A 13408-nucleotide genomic window follows, 5' to 3' on the forward strand; every position below is an offset into this window, starting at 1 on the left:
TTCTGCCCAGGTCACGCTCTGCACACCTGTGTTGAAACTTGCACAGCAAGGAGCTGTGCTGCTGCAGGCGACATCTGCACGAGAAGGCTTTGCGGGAAGGGCAGGCTTGTCGGTGGGGGGAAAGGTGAGAGAAAGTGTTTTTAATGAGTACTGTTAGGTAATGCTAGTGGGAGTGAGATGGCTTGTGAGAACATGCTTGAATTCTTCTGCCATTTTGGTGGGGGGTGTATTTAAAAATGTTGCAGTGCTAATACGATGACACGGAGCCTTTTTTTTTTTTTTTTCATTTTGTATTAATTGCTGGCTAGATTGCATTTTCCAGGAAGTCTGTGATTAGAGGACAAGGGTGCTCTTCCTGATAAAGGTCAGAGGCTGCTGTCTCCAGAGGCTGGTGGTGAAATGAAGGGACCCGACTGACAGATTTCAGCCGAAAACCTGAGCGGATGCTGTGCTGCTATTTACTCGGGGGGCGGGTGGGGTGGGGGGGCTCCCCCATGACCCGTCTCTTCCCCGCCTCTCTTTCCGCAGGCCAGCCAATTGTTGGGGAGTGGATTTAGTTGCTGCTGCCGCCCACACAGGAGAAGGTTTGTAGCTCTTGGCAGTTTTAGCAGGAATCTGCGTTTTTAACTCTTCTGGTGCCTGCGGATTGCGACGAGCCGCTCTGCGATGTCACGGCAGCTCCGAGCTGCGCTTTCCGCGATGCCTAATAAAGTTTTACTGGTAGGATTGTTTCTGATGAGACCCATTAAATTCCTTCACGGCTGGGTTTTAATGAGGAGAGACTTGAATTACTGCCAGCAAACACATCCTGTCCTTTTCTGGTCCGTCATTTCCCTGATACACCTGGGGAGCACAGGCTGCCCTTTCTCACAGGTCAACAGGACAGCAGTGGCTAATGTTGGCAACAGCTTCATCATCATCTCCATTTCTGGGGCACCTGTCACCCTGGCTCCTCGCCACTGTTTCCCTAAGCTAAAACAGTGCTCCTCAATTTCAAGTGCTTGGAGAACATGTTGTTTTCCAACCATTTATGGCAACTAGCTCCAATCCTCTGCAGGGTCTGCAGAAAGACTGACGGGGCCAAAGGAGTAAATGTCATGAGACTCCGGAGCTTTCTGCTGAAAGCTGAGATAGAGATATTTTACGTCCCGCGGTATATGTAGCCGGATTTAGGCTCTCTGGTATTTCCAGTAGAATGGCATTTCAGAACTGGGAGCTGAACTCTTGACAGCAGCGTTGTCCCCAGTTGCTGCCAACTTCACCCCAGACAGAGAACTGCTGTATTTCTTGAGCAGCTGTTGCTGTGGAGCAGAGCAGGGGAAGAGTGCTAGTCTCTGAAATAATTTGAAATATACTGGCACGATAGACAGATAGAGCCAGCCCTCTGAATTTCACTCAAGAATTAATCTAATCACTGTGTAATATGTTCTTACTGGTCTATCCTACCTAAAGGGCAAAGTTAACTACATTAGGCACAATTTGGAGCATTTGATTTCCTTCAGACTTAGAATTAGGATACAGCCGACTATCCATGTACATATTTCGAGGTTTCTGGGCGTCTCTAATCCAGTTTGTAGTGACATTAGCATTAGATAACCATAGCGAGGCCTTTATCTGAGAGGAAACATGCATTCTTCAGGTCACACAAGGATGAAAAAAAGATTGTTCTGGTCACTGTTGCTCGCTGGGAATTTGGGAGCAGAGAGGAATTTCGTATTCTGTTGTTGCTGGTGGCTTTGATAACAAAGCAAATAGTTTCTGTGAATGGTACAGGAGTTGTCAGAGGGTATGTCTACACTTCAAAGCTTAAATTTGGATTAAGAGAAGTTGAGAATCTATTGTGTAGGACCTTTGGCACAATAATTCCATGCGTTGACTGGTCATAGTCACTTCACACCATTCATCTCATCTGAACTGAATGTGAGGGAGCTGCTGCTCTTGCAATTTGTCTGCCTTAAAAAGGGATTAGAAGAGTAAGGAAGTTGTAATCAATCTGTAATGGAAGAGCCTAATTTTGCCAGGATTTTGTCAGAAAAGGCAGCAGAATGGAATTTACAGTACTTTTTTTTTTTGTAATGGTAGGGAGTGGGGAAAAAGGGAAAGTGGAACAACCTTAATATGAGTTCAGCTGGAAGTGTTTGAGAGCCCCAGTATGTTTGTACCCGGCAGACTGCAACGATGCTGAAGACCAGATCAGTCTGCTCATACAAGAGCCAAAAGCTTCCTGATGCAAGTACATTTTCTTGGCATCTGTGTCAACTATATATTTGAATATCCCATGGAATATCCTGTGTTACCAGTTCTGGGTGTTTCAAGTACCCAGTGTCTGTGAAATCTGCAGAATGGCACAATGTCCTCTTAAAAGATACAGGTAGATGCCTGGCCAAGTGTCTTTTTGGAAGTCTCCCATATTAAATATATACACTAAAAAGACTTTGACCAGTGGAGTATCTTTTGTGGGTCTATCAGAAAACAAGTAACGTAGTTAGCCGTTATACATACACACACAGATTTCTAAATCTTCTTATGCTCATCATACAGCGAGGAGCCAGGCGGATGGCAGGAGCTGCTTTCTGCAGCCATTAGAATAATCCGGCTCGATGGTGGTGGCAGAGGTATTGTTAAGGACTGCTTTGCTCAGGATGAGATCAGAAGCAGAATTGCTTTTCTGACAACTGACCTTTTCTGATCATTCTGAATTGAAGTTTGGGATATTCTATTCTATAACATTTTTTTTTTTCCAGTAGCATTTCTGTCCTCTAGAAATCTTCCTCTGTATTTTATATCTGTTTATGCCTTTTGTCTTAGGCCTTATTAATGCCTTTTACATTTGAACAGCCTGCTGTTCCTTTATGTGGTTTGACAACTGCCAATACTCCCGCTGAAATATTTTGCTTTTAGTCCTGTTAATGGCGATTCCGCCTGGATTTTCTTACTGCCGTTATGTAATGGAAGTATCTGCAGTCCCCTGACACGTGTGTTTGGTCTCTTTTCACCCACCCTTATTTATCTTGCTGATGCTGTGTTCCACCAAAGTCTTTTAGCAATTCAGTTTTGTTGTTTCTCAGGAGATGTCTTTCAGTGTTTATCAGTGTTACCTCTTCATTAGCTGGAGTCATTCCTCTCTTCTTTGCTGATGATATGCTTGTGCCATTTCTCGTACTGAGACCGTACTTCAGGCATTCAGCTAACAAAAACATCATAAATTTGAGATATTTTATCTTCATTAGGTGCATAAGGCTCCTATGTAATGTTAAGGATTATTTTTCTTCTCACAGTGTCAACTGGAATAATGTTATTTGAATAAAAGAAGAAATAAAGCTCCTATGATGACAAGATTAAAAAAAAAATTGCACGATGTATAATTTGTTAAGCTGATTCCTTCGCTCTCATCGGTGTATTTGCAGTCTCCTTGTGGGGTTTATTAGTCTTTCAGTCTTTCTGAGTTGGAGAGAATGCATTTTATACTCTTTAGGAAAAAAAAGGGATGTTAAAATCTTGTCTTCAAACCAAGTGATACAAGAGAGAATTTCATTCTTCAGGTCTCTAGCAATTTTACTATCCTAGGATTTGTAAACTGCTTTCTAAGCTGTAGTAAATTAGATCCCAGCAGTACAGGGCCTATGTAGATAAATATAGTAGCCATTATACCTTGATATAGTTGTATTGTCTAGGAAATTACTACTGTTATTGAAAAGGAATTTGCTCAGGGCAAGAGAGTATCCATTACTTCCTGAATAACTCGCTAATATTGTTAACCTTCCTTTGCACAACAAGCCAAAAGGAGTCCCTTTCTGTGAGGGACTGCAGGGTTTTGTCCTTGGTTTGCATTTCCCATTATCAGCAGCAAGCCTAACCCAAAGTTTCACCATATTAATGAGCCCCTGTGTGGTCTAGGGAAGGGAGCTATGCCCCGTCTTCTCCTTTTCCCACTGTTGCAATACTCTCACCTTCGTATTGTTTCTCAATTTGCTGGATTGTTGCAGTGCTGGTGGATCGCTCACGCGGTACAGCCACTTGACATGGTAAGCACGGAGACAAAAAATGGCGTAACAGTGCTGCAGCTCTATTGATGAGATACTTGAAGCAGTTTTTCTTGTTACTTGGAGCCTTATACTTTGAATAGGATAACACTTGGATGCCATCAGCTCATCCTTTGGTGTAACTACCACTGTGAACTGCACTGAGGCAGGAGCTGAGTTCAGGCTTTTAATTATGGCTTCCTCTTCAGAACCCACAACCAATAGGTATCCTACTTAGCACTGACATAAGTCTGGGGCACAAAGAATCTTTCTGCTCTTTATCAGTTCAATGGGATGTTGTACTCCCGCTTTGATACTAAAAAATGACTTTTTCAGAGTTTGATACTGTTTAATACTTTGTGCTATTTCATAGCGGCTGGAAAAACTGAAGGGATATGAATCTTTGATTTCTGAACATTGCTAGTGAAGATATTAAACATTAGGGTTAAAGTTTACTTGACTAAACTTAAGATTAAGTAAGTATTGGAGCTTATTTTGATTCCTTCTTAAGATTGCCTAAATATATTTGCCGTATGCCAATTCAGTATGGACCTCAGACTATACCCAGGAATGAGAGAAGGGTAAAGATGTGGCTTGAAAGTACAGCTGTGTTACCACCCTTGGCTTTAGAGATGCAGACCTTAAGCTTGCTAGTTTTTCTTCAGAAGGTGGTGGAGGATTGCAAATTTTGATCCTGCTCCTCCATGGTAAGACCGACGGGTGTAATTCATGGAAGTTCCCAGGTGGCTGCCCAAACTCATGGTTGCTGTATCCTGGGAGCAGTTGCATCACGACTTCATTTCTGCCGATGAATGTCCAAACCAGTATACCACAGCTTTCTGATATCTGAGAGTTTGCATGGTCTTGAACGTTTAACTTTGAATTCTCTGGCTTCTTGGTTTAGTTTTGTTGATGTGGGTGTTCTTTATTTTAATTTAAAAGCATATTTTTGTGTGGGAACACATTCTTAGCAAAATACTTTTTATAGTTACTGAGCTCATAGGGCTTCTCTTGAAGGACTGACAGTGCCTTCCAGAATAGTGCTCTTGAACATACTTGTGAGAAGAGGAAAATCCCAAACAAAGTCTAAAAAGCTTTTCTTGGTACCCATTTCCTTTTTCTCTGCTACGTACTTGCCTGTGAATTAAGACCTTCTGAAGTTTGTTTAATGACTTAAATTTAATTACTATGTGAAGTCAGCAGCAGGACAGTCCCTGAGAATCGCTGGTTTTGTTTGCATGTCAAGGTGTTTTACTGCTTCAGGCTTTCTGCTTATTTTTTTTATCGTTTTTTTTTTTTTGTGTGTGGAAGATAAACTAACCCTTGATCGTTTGCTTTTAAATAAGTAATCTCTTTTCAGGAGCCTCTTTGAGCATAGCCAAACCATACTGCTGGAGATGGAATAGGGAATCCAGTTTTCCAGTAAATGAGTGAGTTGCTCTGTGACAAAATGGCTTTTTTTTTTTCTTGTAATATGCCAGTGTTGGGCTCATTTGCTTGGCAAAACATCTAAAAGGGATTGTGGTGTTTTTCTGGGTGATTTATTGTATGCATTTTGTATTTGTGTTACTTCCTTTCACAAACAGGATAATGGAGGAAGAGGCTTCCTGGAGTCCTTTTGGATTTTGAGAGGAAATCTATGTTGCGGTTCAGCAATTCTGATAATCAAAGATAATGCCAGGATCTTGAGTGGAGGGAACCTTCACAAACGAGCAGTAGTCTGTCACAAGGGTAGTCTCCAGCAGCACCCAAAGGAGTAAACCAACCTCAAAGAAGATCCTCTTATCTCCATAGGAACTGCAAGTGTGCCCAGAGCAGCCTTCTGTGCCTCTCCCCGGGTAGTTCCCAGCCCCATCTCTAATCTTGTATAAAACAAACAAATAAAGAACCAAAACACGAGGCATGCCCAAACCCCACAAATAGCGGGAGTCAGATTCCCAGATTCTCTTGCCGGAACATTCTGCCAGGGTCAGATAAGCAGTGGAACACAGCCATTTAGTCAGAGAAATCTGCCTTTGAGCATCGCAGAGCACATCTCCCATCCCATCTCTAGTCAGACCTTTGTGGGTAGCCCTTGAAGTTTTTACCGTGGTGGGACAGCGAGCGAGTCTTCATCCTCAGTCTGAATTCACGTTCTGCATACAACGTGAATGCCCAGTTTGCCTTTTGGCTGAAAACAACTGTTTTCCTTTGGTTTGAAATGAAATTTCCTTCTTCAGCCTGTCCCAACCTCAGAATACCTCCCCTCCCCCTTTTTAGCCAAGGAGAGCTGCACAGTGAAGAGGAACACATGCATTCAGTAGCACTGATCGATCATAAAAGAACTTCATCTTATCTTAGAGTTCGGGCTGTTTTAAAAAGCTCTTTTACAGTTCTGTTTTATAGGACAGGTTGCCAGAAGACACATTCAACTTCAGGAGTAGATATTTTTATGATCAGTATTCTTCATTCATGTATCCGAACGCTCTCCTAGATGTGTTCAGGTGCACAGGCCTTCAGCCTGCATCTTTGTTCCGTGAAACTCCTGCTATCAGACCCCACATTGGTGTATTTTTTGCTTTGCTCTGCACTTGGATGTTATTTGAGATCTCATTAGAGGAAGAGTTCCCGACTGGATGCTTCTAGGAAAATTCAGATGCTGTGAAAATTTGTATTGGTGACTTCATCGGTAGCACTGCTTCCCTGATGTAGTATTCTGGAGTTGAGAGAGGAGTAATCTTTTGGCCAGGCTCAGCTAACTGCAGCAGGGCTTTCACAATGCAGGTTCCAACAAACACCTGCGTTTGGGGGTGTCATTGCATCATGGTTGTGCTTTTGGCCTTACAGCAAGATCAACGTTAGTACCAGGGTTAGGGCTTGTTAGTGCTGGGAATGCAGACCAAGCAATTAGACGCAGACTGCAGGCCTTTTGAAGCGTCCACACCTGAAAATGTTCACAGCTGTAGTTTGGTTAAAACCCACTTGTTATCTGGTTACACTCCTCCTGTTTGTAAGCTCTAGCTAGATAAGAGGACAACGGCGCTGTTTGTTGGGAAGCTGTTGGAACATCTTCCGTAGTTACTGCTGGAATGGAAAGCATTCTGTTATCACAGGGCCGCAACAGCTGACTTTCCTTCCAAATATAGAACAGAAATACGTATTGAACGCTTTAGCTCTTCCTTCAGTATTGGTGATGTTTCTACCTTTTTCCCATAGCAGCACGTCAAGCTGATTGCTGGGGTTGCTGTTCCTGAGAACCCTTGACAATCTTGTTATTGTCCTTCAGCTCTGGCTGTGAATTTCTCCTCCTGTCTTTAGGGCTCCCTTGTCGTTTTTTTTTTCTTGCCCTTCCTAGTTTCCTTTCTATTTCCTTGTCTCAGCTTTTCTTTTTTTTCACTTGTTAAAATATGTAGCAGTGGTCAAGTGTGGGGATGTGACTGGGAAGCCCAATAAGTGATCTGTTTGTCCAGGAAAAAACACGCCAATGTATCTCTGGTCCCACTCGAATGCCAAGTATGTAAGTAGATGCACTGGCTTGGTCTCTATTCTCCTCCCATATATCAAAATGTGATTGTCACAATCATTTTTACCTAAGCTGCCACTAATTTCTATTTTTACAATTGATTGCTCTTTTCTGTCAAGATGAAATCTAATGCGAAATTGCTCATTTTGAATGTAACACTTCTTGAACTAAGAAATTGTTTTCTATAATTTAGAAATTTCAAGGGTGTTCTTTGGCATTAGCTCCATGACGCCTCCTGCGTGTGTCATTCCATTTGAAATTCTTGGTGATCGTATGGGTTTTTTTCCTCCGTTATGAAGAGGCGCTTAGCTAGCCACTCATCCTGCTTGCTATCTAATGTGATTTCAGTAGTGTGTAGCAGACACACTAGCTCATACCCTGTCTCGAGCTTTATCTGCTAGAATGTTAATCCACAAGCATTTGAAATCGTATGCCTCTGAGACACAATCAGCTAGAAACAGATAATGTCAGTTTGAAATGGTGCCATACCTGCTCCCTGTTGGCCCACTCAGATTGTTCCTGAATAGGTTAGAACTTATTAAAATTATTATTTTTTTTAACATTTGGCTTATTTGAAACTTCTCTACCAGAAGTATTTTGGGGTTGAATGTATGCACATAATTGAGCAACCACAACTCTTCTGTATACTCAGGACTCTTGATACAGAAGGAGGTAGATTTTTTTTTGTTGTTGTTTTACCAGTGCCTCTTATTTTGCCAAATACTATAATATTAAATGTCTGGTTACTTGCTCCTTTTTTTTCTCTCTCCGCTTTTGTTATTTGCTAACACCTTCCTTACCTCTCTAGCAAGCATTAGTGTCTTTGCAGGCTGTGTTTTCCCCTTTCACTTTGATTTACACAACAGCCTTCCCTCAGAGATGGGCACATGTTTCATTAGGCTAAAGCTCTCTGGACATTTTTCTCTTAGCTCAGTCTATATTAATTTTAAAATGTTTTTCCTTCTCTTTTTAATCCTTTCTGAGACAGGAAAGATCCCCAAGAGATCATGTGTATTTCCACAGACAGCAGCCTTCCAAGTTCCCTGGCATATACATCCTGTAAAGCGCTGTCGTTAGGATTAAGACAAAGCATTTGCCAAGGATCCTAGCTACCTGTTTCTGAAGCCTGTCTTAGTGATGTCTTGCTTTGTGTTTTTCTGGAATTAGACTCATTAACATCGTGTTGTCCTCTTGCTACTTACAGAATATTTTGTGTCTTAGTATAAATTTTCCAGCCAAAAAAAAAAAAGTTTTCCGCAGATGTCTCTTACGGACCAGCTAATATAGCTGAAATTCAGTATACTCTGGGAAAAAAAAAAAAAAAGCTTAAGTTTGGCCTATTAGTTCACCCGCTCCCCCCACTCTCAGCCAAATAATGCTTTATTTTGCTTATAATCTGAAGCTAGCGTGGCTGCCCAGCTGACACCAATGCTGTCTGCAGCTGTGGACAGCCTTGGGAGCACCCTCCGTGTTCTTAGGCATTGCTTTGAGCATCTGGGCAGCGCTCGGCTGAATCAGAGCAGCGGTGCTGCTGGAGGCATCCTGCAGCTTTGTTTCCCGACTGGTCGCTACCCTCTCATTGCTTGAGCGTAATGAGCGTTGAGAAACCCGCTCCTGCAGTTCATCCAAAAGTGCCCCAGGTCCGGGGTATTTCATCACCAGAAGTCTGCTGCTCTCAGTAATCTTCTCCTGTAGCTTCCATGGAGAGGTGATGGCTCACCAGCGGTGGTGGCAGGTGAGTTCCAAGCCGGTATTTGGATGATTCGAGGAGAGTTCATAACCCTTGCTTCACTTTGGAGCCCGAGTGCAACCTGTCCAGCTGTGGAGCAGCTGGGATGACTTCTAACCAGTCCCTGAAGCTGAAACTAAACTTTCAGAGTAAGGCTGTTCTTTCTCTTTTCTCTCCCTTGGAAGAGCCTAAAGGATGAGAGAAAGGGGGAGGACTGTGTGTGTGTGTGCTAGGGAGCTTGTTGCCCACTCTTCAGCTCAGTTTTAAGCACTCGTCTTTTTCAAGTCTTTTATGGAAATACCCATGAAGTAAGATTAATTTGGGTTTGCTTGCCTAGTCCACGTGTCTTCTCACTTTCTTCTCTGCACACAAGGAATCTCAGCTTTCATTAAAATGATAGTAAGATCGTTTTTGAATCAGGATCCCGGATCAGAAGAAAATCTTGAAAATCTCATCGAGTCTATTGGGTGCAGAAGTACCTGCCTGAGTCTGCAGGTGGCTTGAACTAGGAGCTACCACTGGCGTGAGAGCTTGCTGCTGAAACGTTAACTGAAGCGTCTAGTCGTGGCGTAAACGTCAGCCCTGCTGCTGTTTCGCTCCTTTCGGAGCATTTAAGAAAAGACACGTGGGCCACATGCGTCGCTCTTTGGAGACCGTGCATCAGCTTTGGTGCAGTAAGTGATTTTTGGGAACATTGCTTTTCACCTTCCCGACCCGAGCTGCCGTGCTGAGAGGTGGGAGCAGATGGGGGAGGCCTGGGAGATGCCGGCATCGCCTGCTTGTGCCCCAGTGGAGCCCACTGGAGCAGGGCAGGCCGCGTTGCTGCCCCCTCTGCTCGCAGCCCGCTGCCATCACGTAATCTGGGAGCAAAAGGAGCGGAGGTGAGACGTGAAAGAGCACCCTTTCTCTCTCTTTGCCGGAGATAAAAATATTGCTTCAACGTTCATTTCCAAGGAGACCAGTGCCTCAATGAAAACACGATATTTTTTTTTTCTTTTTCTCTCCCCACTTGAGGAGAGGCCAATTTTAACTTAGCATTCAGAGCCCAGCGAGGCAAGTCGATTCTTCATCTTGAGGCAGGGAGGGAAGGGGTCACGAAACCCGCTCCCTGAGTGCGGCAGAGCCGTGTGTGTGGCTGACGAAGGGGACGAGAGGCGACGCTTGTCCCTCGGTGCTGGGCCGAGGGCTCACGGGTGCAGGGCTGGGCATGTCGGGCCTTGTCGGCCTGGGGCAGGAGCTCCTCCGGCTGCCAGCGCCTGGCAGAGCCCAAAGGGGAACAGGGGTGGGAAGGAGAAGGGTGGGAGCGCGGCGCGGTGAGGGGGTGCTGCCTCTGGGGAGCTCGCCCGGCCGCCAACACCCGATATGCTTGAGGGGACCGGAGCCAGCTGCTGCTTTCCCCCCGGCGGTACGGAGCCTGTAAAACTCTTGCAGGCAGAGCCACCTGCAGAAGCAGGTTAACCCCTTTATCTGAAAGCCACTTCTCCCTCCGAGCTCGCCCCGCGACGGCGTTCGCCTCGCCCGTGGCAGCTCGGGGGCGAGCGGCGCGCCTCAGCCTTCCCCTCAGCGCCAGGAGCGCCTCGCTCCCTGCCAGGGGCTGGTGATTAAGTGCGGCTACCGAGCCGTGACGGAGCGCTGGGTGGTGGCTGCCGGTGCAGGTGAAGACGTGCAGAAGCCCCGTACCGTGCTGCACGTGGCGCCCGGCTGTGGGGACGGGGCTCGGAGAAGCGTGAGCGTGGGGACGGGGTCCGTCCCCCAGCCTCAGAGGACGGCTTTCTGCCTCCTTGACGCTTAGAGAGCCCCTTCCTAAGGGAAGCGCGCTTGGGCGCCGGGAGCTGGGCTGCATTTATTGCTAACCCCACCCATCCCTGCCTCTTGCAAGAATCTTGCGAGGCCGAGATCGTGTTTTCAGAAGTAGAATGACAGAGAGAAATTCCCTGGAGGCAAATGCAGAGTGTGTGCTGTGCACGCCAGTGCAGACACACGGGCTGGGAACTCCCAGGGAGAGATTAAGCGCGAGAGCGCAGCGCAGAGCAGCCAGAGCTGGAGGAGGGGGGAGGAGGAGGCGAGACGCTTTCTAAGCCTCAAACTGAGCCGTTCGGATTTTTTTTTTTTTTTTTTTCTAAATCTCAGTCTCGACAATTTTCCTGAAGTGCCTCTCGCGTTCCCGGATCATCTCACTGCTGGGTTTGAGCGACCCAGGCTAACATGATGTACCTCTGGGTGAGTAGAGAGCTGTGTGTGCGGGCTTGCACACTTTGCACATATAAGGAATGGAAAGCTGAAGGGCTCCGCGCTAACACGAGCGGCCTTCTCTCTTCAGCTTAGCTCTCCCCAGCCTCTACACACAGCGGGCTTTAGTTTCCCCTTTAAAAAAAAATAAAAAATAAATAGTGTGTACTGTTAACCGGGTATTGAGCAGGCTTCTCCTGCAGTAAGTTCCTCTGGAGAGAACAGCTTTGGGCAGGTGCCCCACAGACAAAATTTTCTGTATAATGCTGCTCACTGGCTACCATCCGAGACCTGTATGTATGTATTTTTTTTTTTCCCCCCCGTGCATGAGACTGCACCCATGTGCCTCTGCTTTCTGGGCTTTTGCTGTTGCTGAGAGACATCCCAGGTAGAGGAAGAGCCCTGCTGAAGGGGCCCTGGGATCGCCGGGTGCGAGGAGAGGAGCGGGGCACGGATACTTTTGTGAGCTGGGGGCCCGGGGGCGGAGGGAGAAGCTGTTTTGACAAAAGTTGGACGCAAGGTTGTTTTTCCAGAAGTGGCACGTTTGCTCGAGTTTCTGGTGGAATATGGAAAATAATGTCAGGAAAAACATGTGTAAAATGTTATATAGATCTAGCAAGCAAAGTAAAAGCATACATAGGAGCATATGTATTTTCAGCCTTTGAGCAAGGACTGGAATTTCCTCTGGAGCAGCCAGCTGTTAGGCTGCTCAGTCAGTCTCATGCGCCTAGCTTTGTCTGCTTCTGGGCACCCTTGAGATCAGAAGTTTGCCCTTGGGCTCCTCACCTAGAAACACGGGGTTACGAGTAATCAGTTCCAAAGTTTTTGCTTTTTTTTTCACCTGTCCATAACTCCCAAGCTGGGGGCTCTGCTAGCTGTTGCTCGCAGAGCCTCCCCTCCCAGGAACAAACAGGGATTTATTTTAACAACAAAACGAGCCCTTGGAGCGCAGGCAGAGGGATTTTTACTTCCCTCCTTTGCGTGCACACACTCTATCTTTGTTGCAGGGTAACTTGACTCTGCGCCGGGGTATGCACAGTTGCTTGTTCGTGTACAGCAGCCCTGCTGGCAGGCACGTCGCCTCTTCGACTCCCCCCCCCCGCAGCCTCGCAGGCAGGACCCCGGGTTTGGATTTGGGTTTTTATCGGGGCTGGCTGGGCAGGCCCCTGTGGCTGGGCTAAGATTTGTGCTTACTGCGGTGGGTGGGGTAAGAAGAGGAGTAATTCAGCCACGCTGCTGCTGATTTGAGATAAGCAGAGATGTTCCTCACCGGGCTGAGAAGCGGAGGATGCCGGCCGGGTGTCCTTCCTCCTGCTGCTGGCAAGGGGTGCGTGAGAGCCCTGCTGTGAAGCAGAGGTGTCAGCCAGCAGAGACCCTGTTCAGTGCAAAAGATGAAGTGCTGTCCTGATTCTTAAATCGGGTTTTGGAGCACTTTCCATTGAGTAAAGGAGGGTAGCCCCCTGCTACCCCCTGCACCCTAGACTTTGGGCAGCGCTTCTGCCTTGCTCGCATTGCAGTTAAACTTCCAGGGGAGTGGGGAAAATAAGTGTTAAATACCAGAATAGCTGAACGGGTTTTAAGGGCATCATCTGGGCACTGTGCCATGATAATTAAAAAAAATTAGTAAATCCGTGCTATCTGGGTAAGATCTTTCTCTTCCCAGCACAAGTTATCCTGCTACTTTCGGGGAATCTTCCTCTCCTGGCTCTTTTCAGGAACCTTTTCCTCTGTGCCCGTTTGTGTCTCTGCTTTAAGCTCTTTTTGTCCTGATGGGCCATGTAACCTTTCGTGGTGAGAACAAGGAGCCCGGAGCGGCGTATCTGGTCTGGTGCAGGGTTCGCCGTGCCTCGGCTGTGCTGCTTTCTTGCTTCCATGCTCACAGGTTCCCCTTCGTGCTCCCCGTGCTGCAGTGTTCCTGCTCCGAGC

General features: G+C 46.2%; 1 protein-coding gene across 17 annotated transcripts in view; it reads left to right on the forward strand.

Moving 5' to 3' along the window:
• RBFOX2 (RNA binding fox-1 homolog 2) overlaps positions 1-13408 on the forward strand; it is a 177684-nt gene that overhangs the window by 45541 nt on the left and 118735 nt on the right. The window contains exon 1 of one of the 17 annotated variants that reach the window (XM_080576866.1): positions 9146-11473. The exons of 15 other annotated variants lie outside the window; for them this stretch is intronic. In XM_080576866.1, coding sequence (XP_080432992.1) covers positions 11459-11473 — 15 coding nt within the window. In that variant the 5' untranslated portion in view covers positions 9146-11458. Of the gene's footprint in view, positions 1-9145; positions 11474-11730; positions 11776-13408 lie in introns of those variants that run through there. One more of the 17 variants, XM_080576861.1, reaches the window with a different exon arrangement.

Source organism: Anser brachyrhynchus (genome assembly GCF_964034855.1).
Source record: "Anser brachyrhynchus genome assembly, chromosome: 1".
NCBI classification, from domain to species: domain Eukaryota; kingdom Metazoa; phylum Chordata; class Aves; order Anseriformes; family Anatidae; genus Anser; species Anser brachyrhynchus.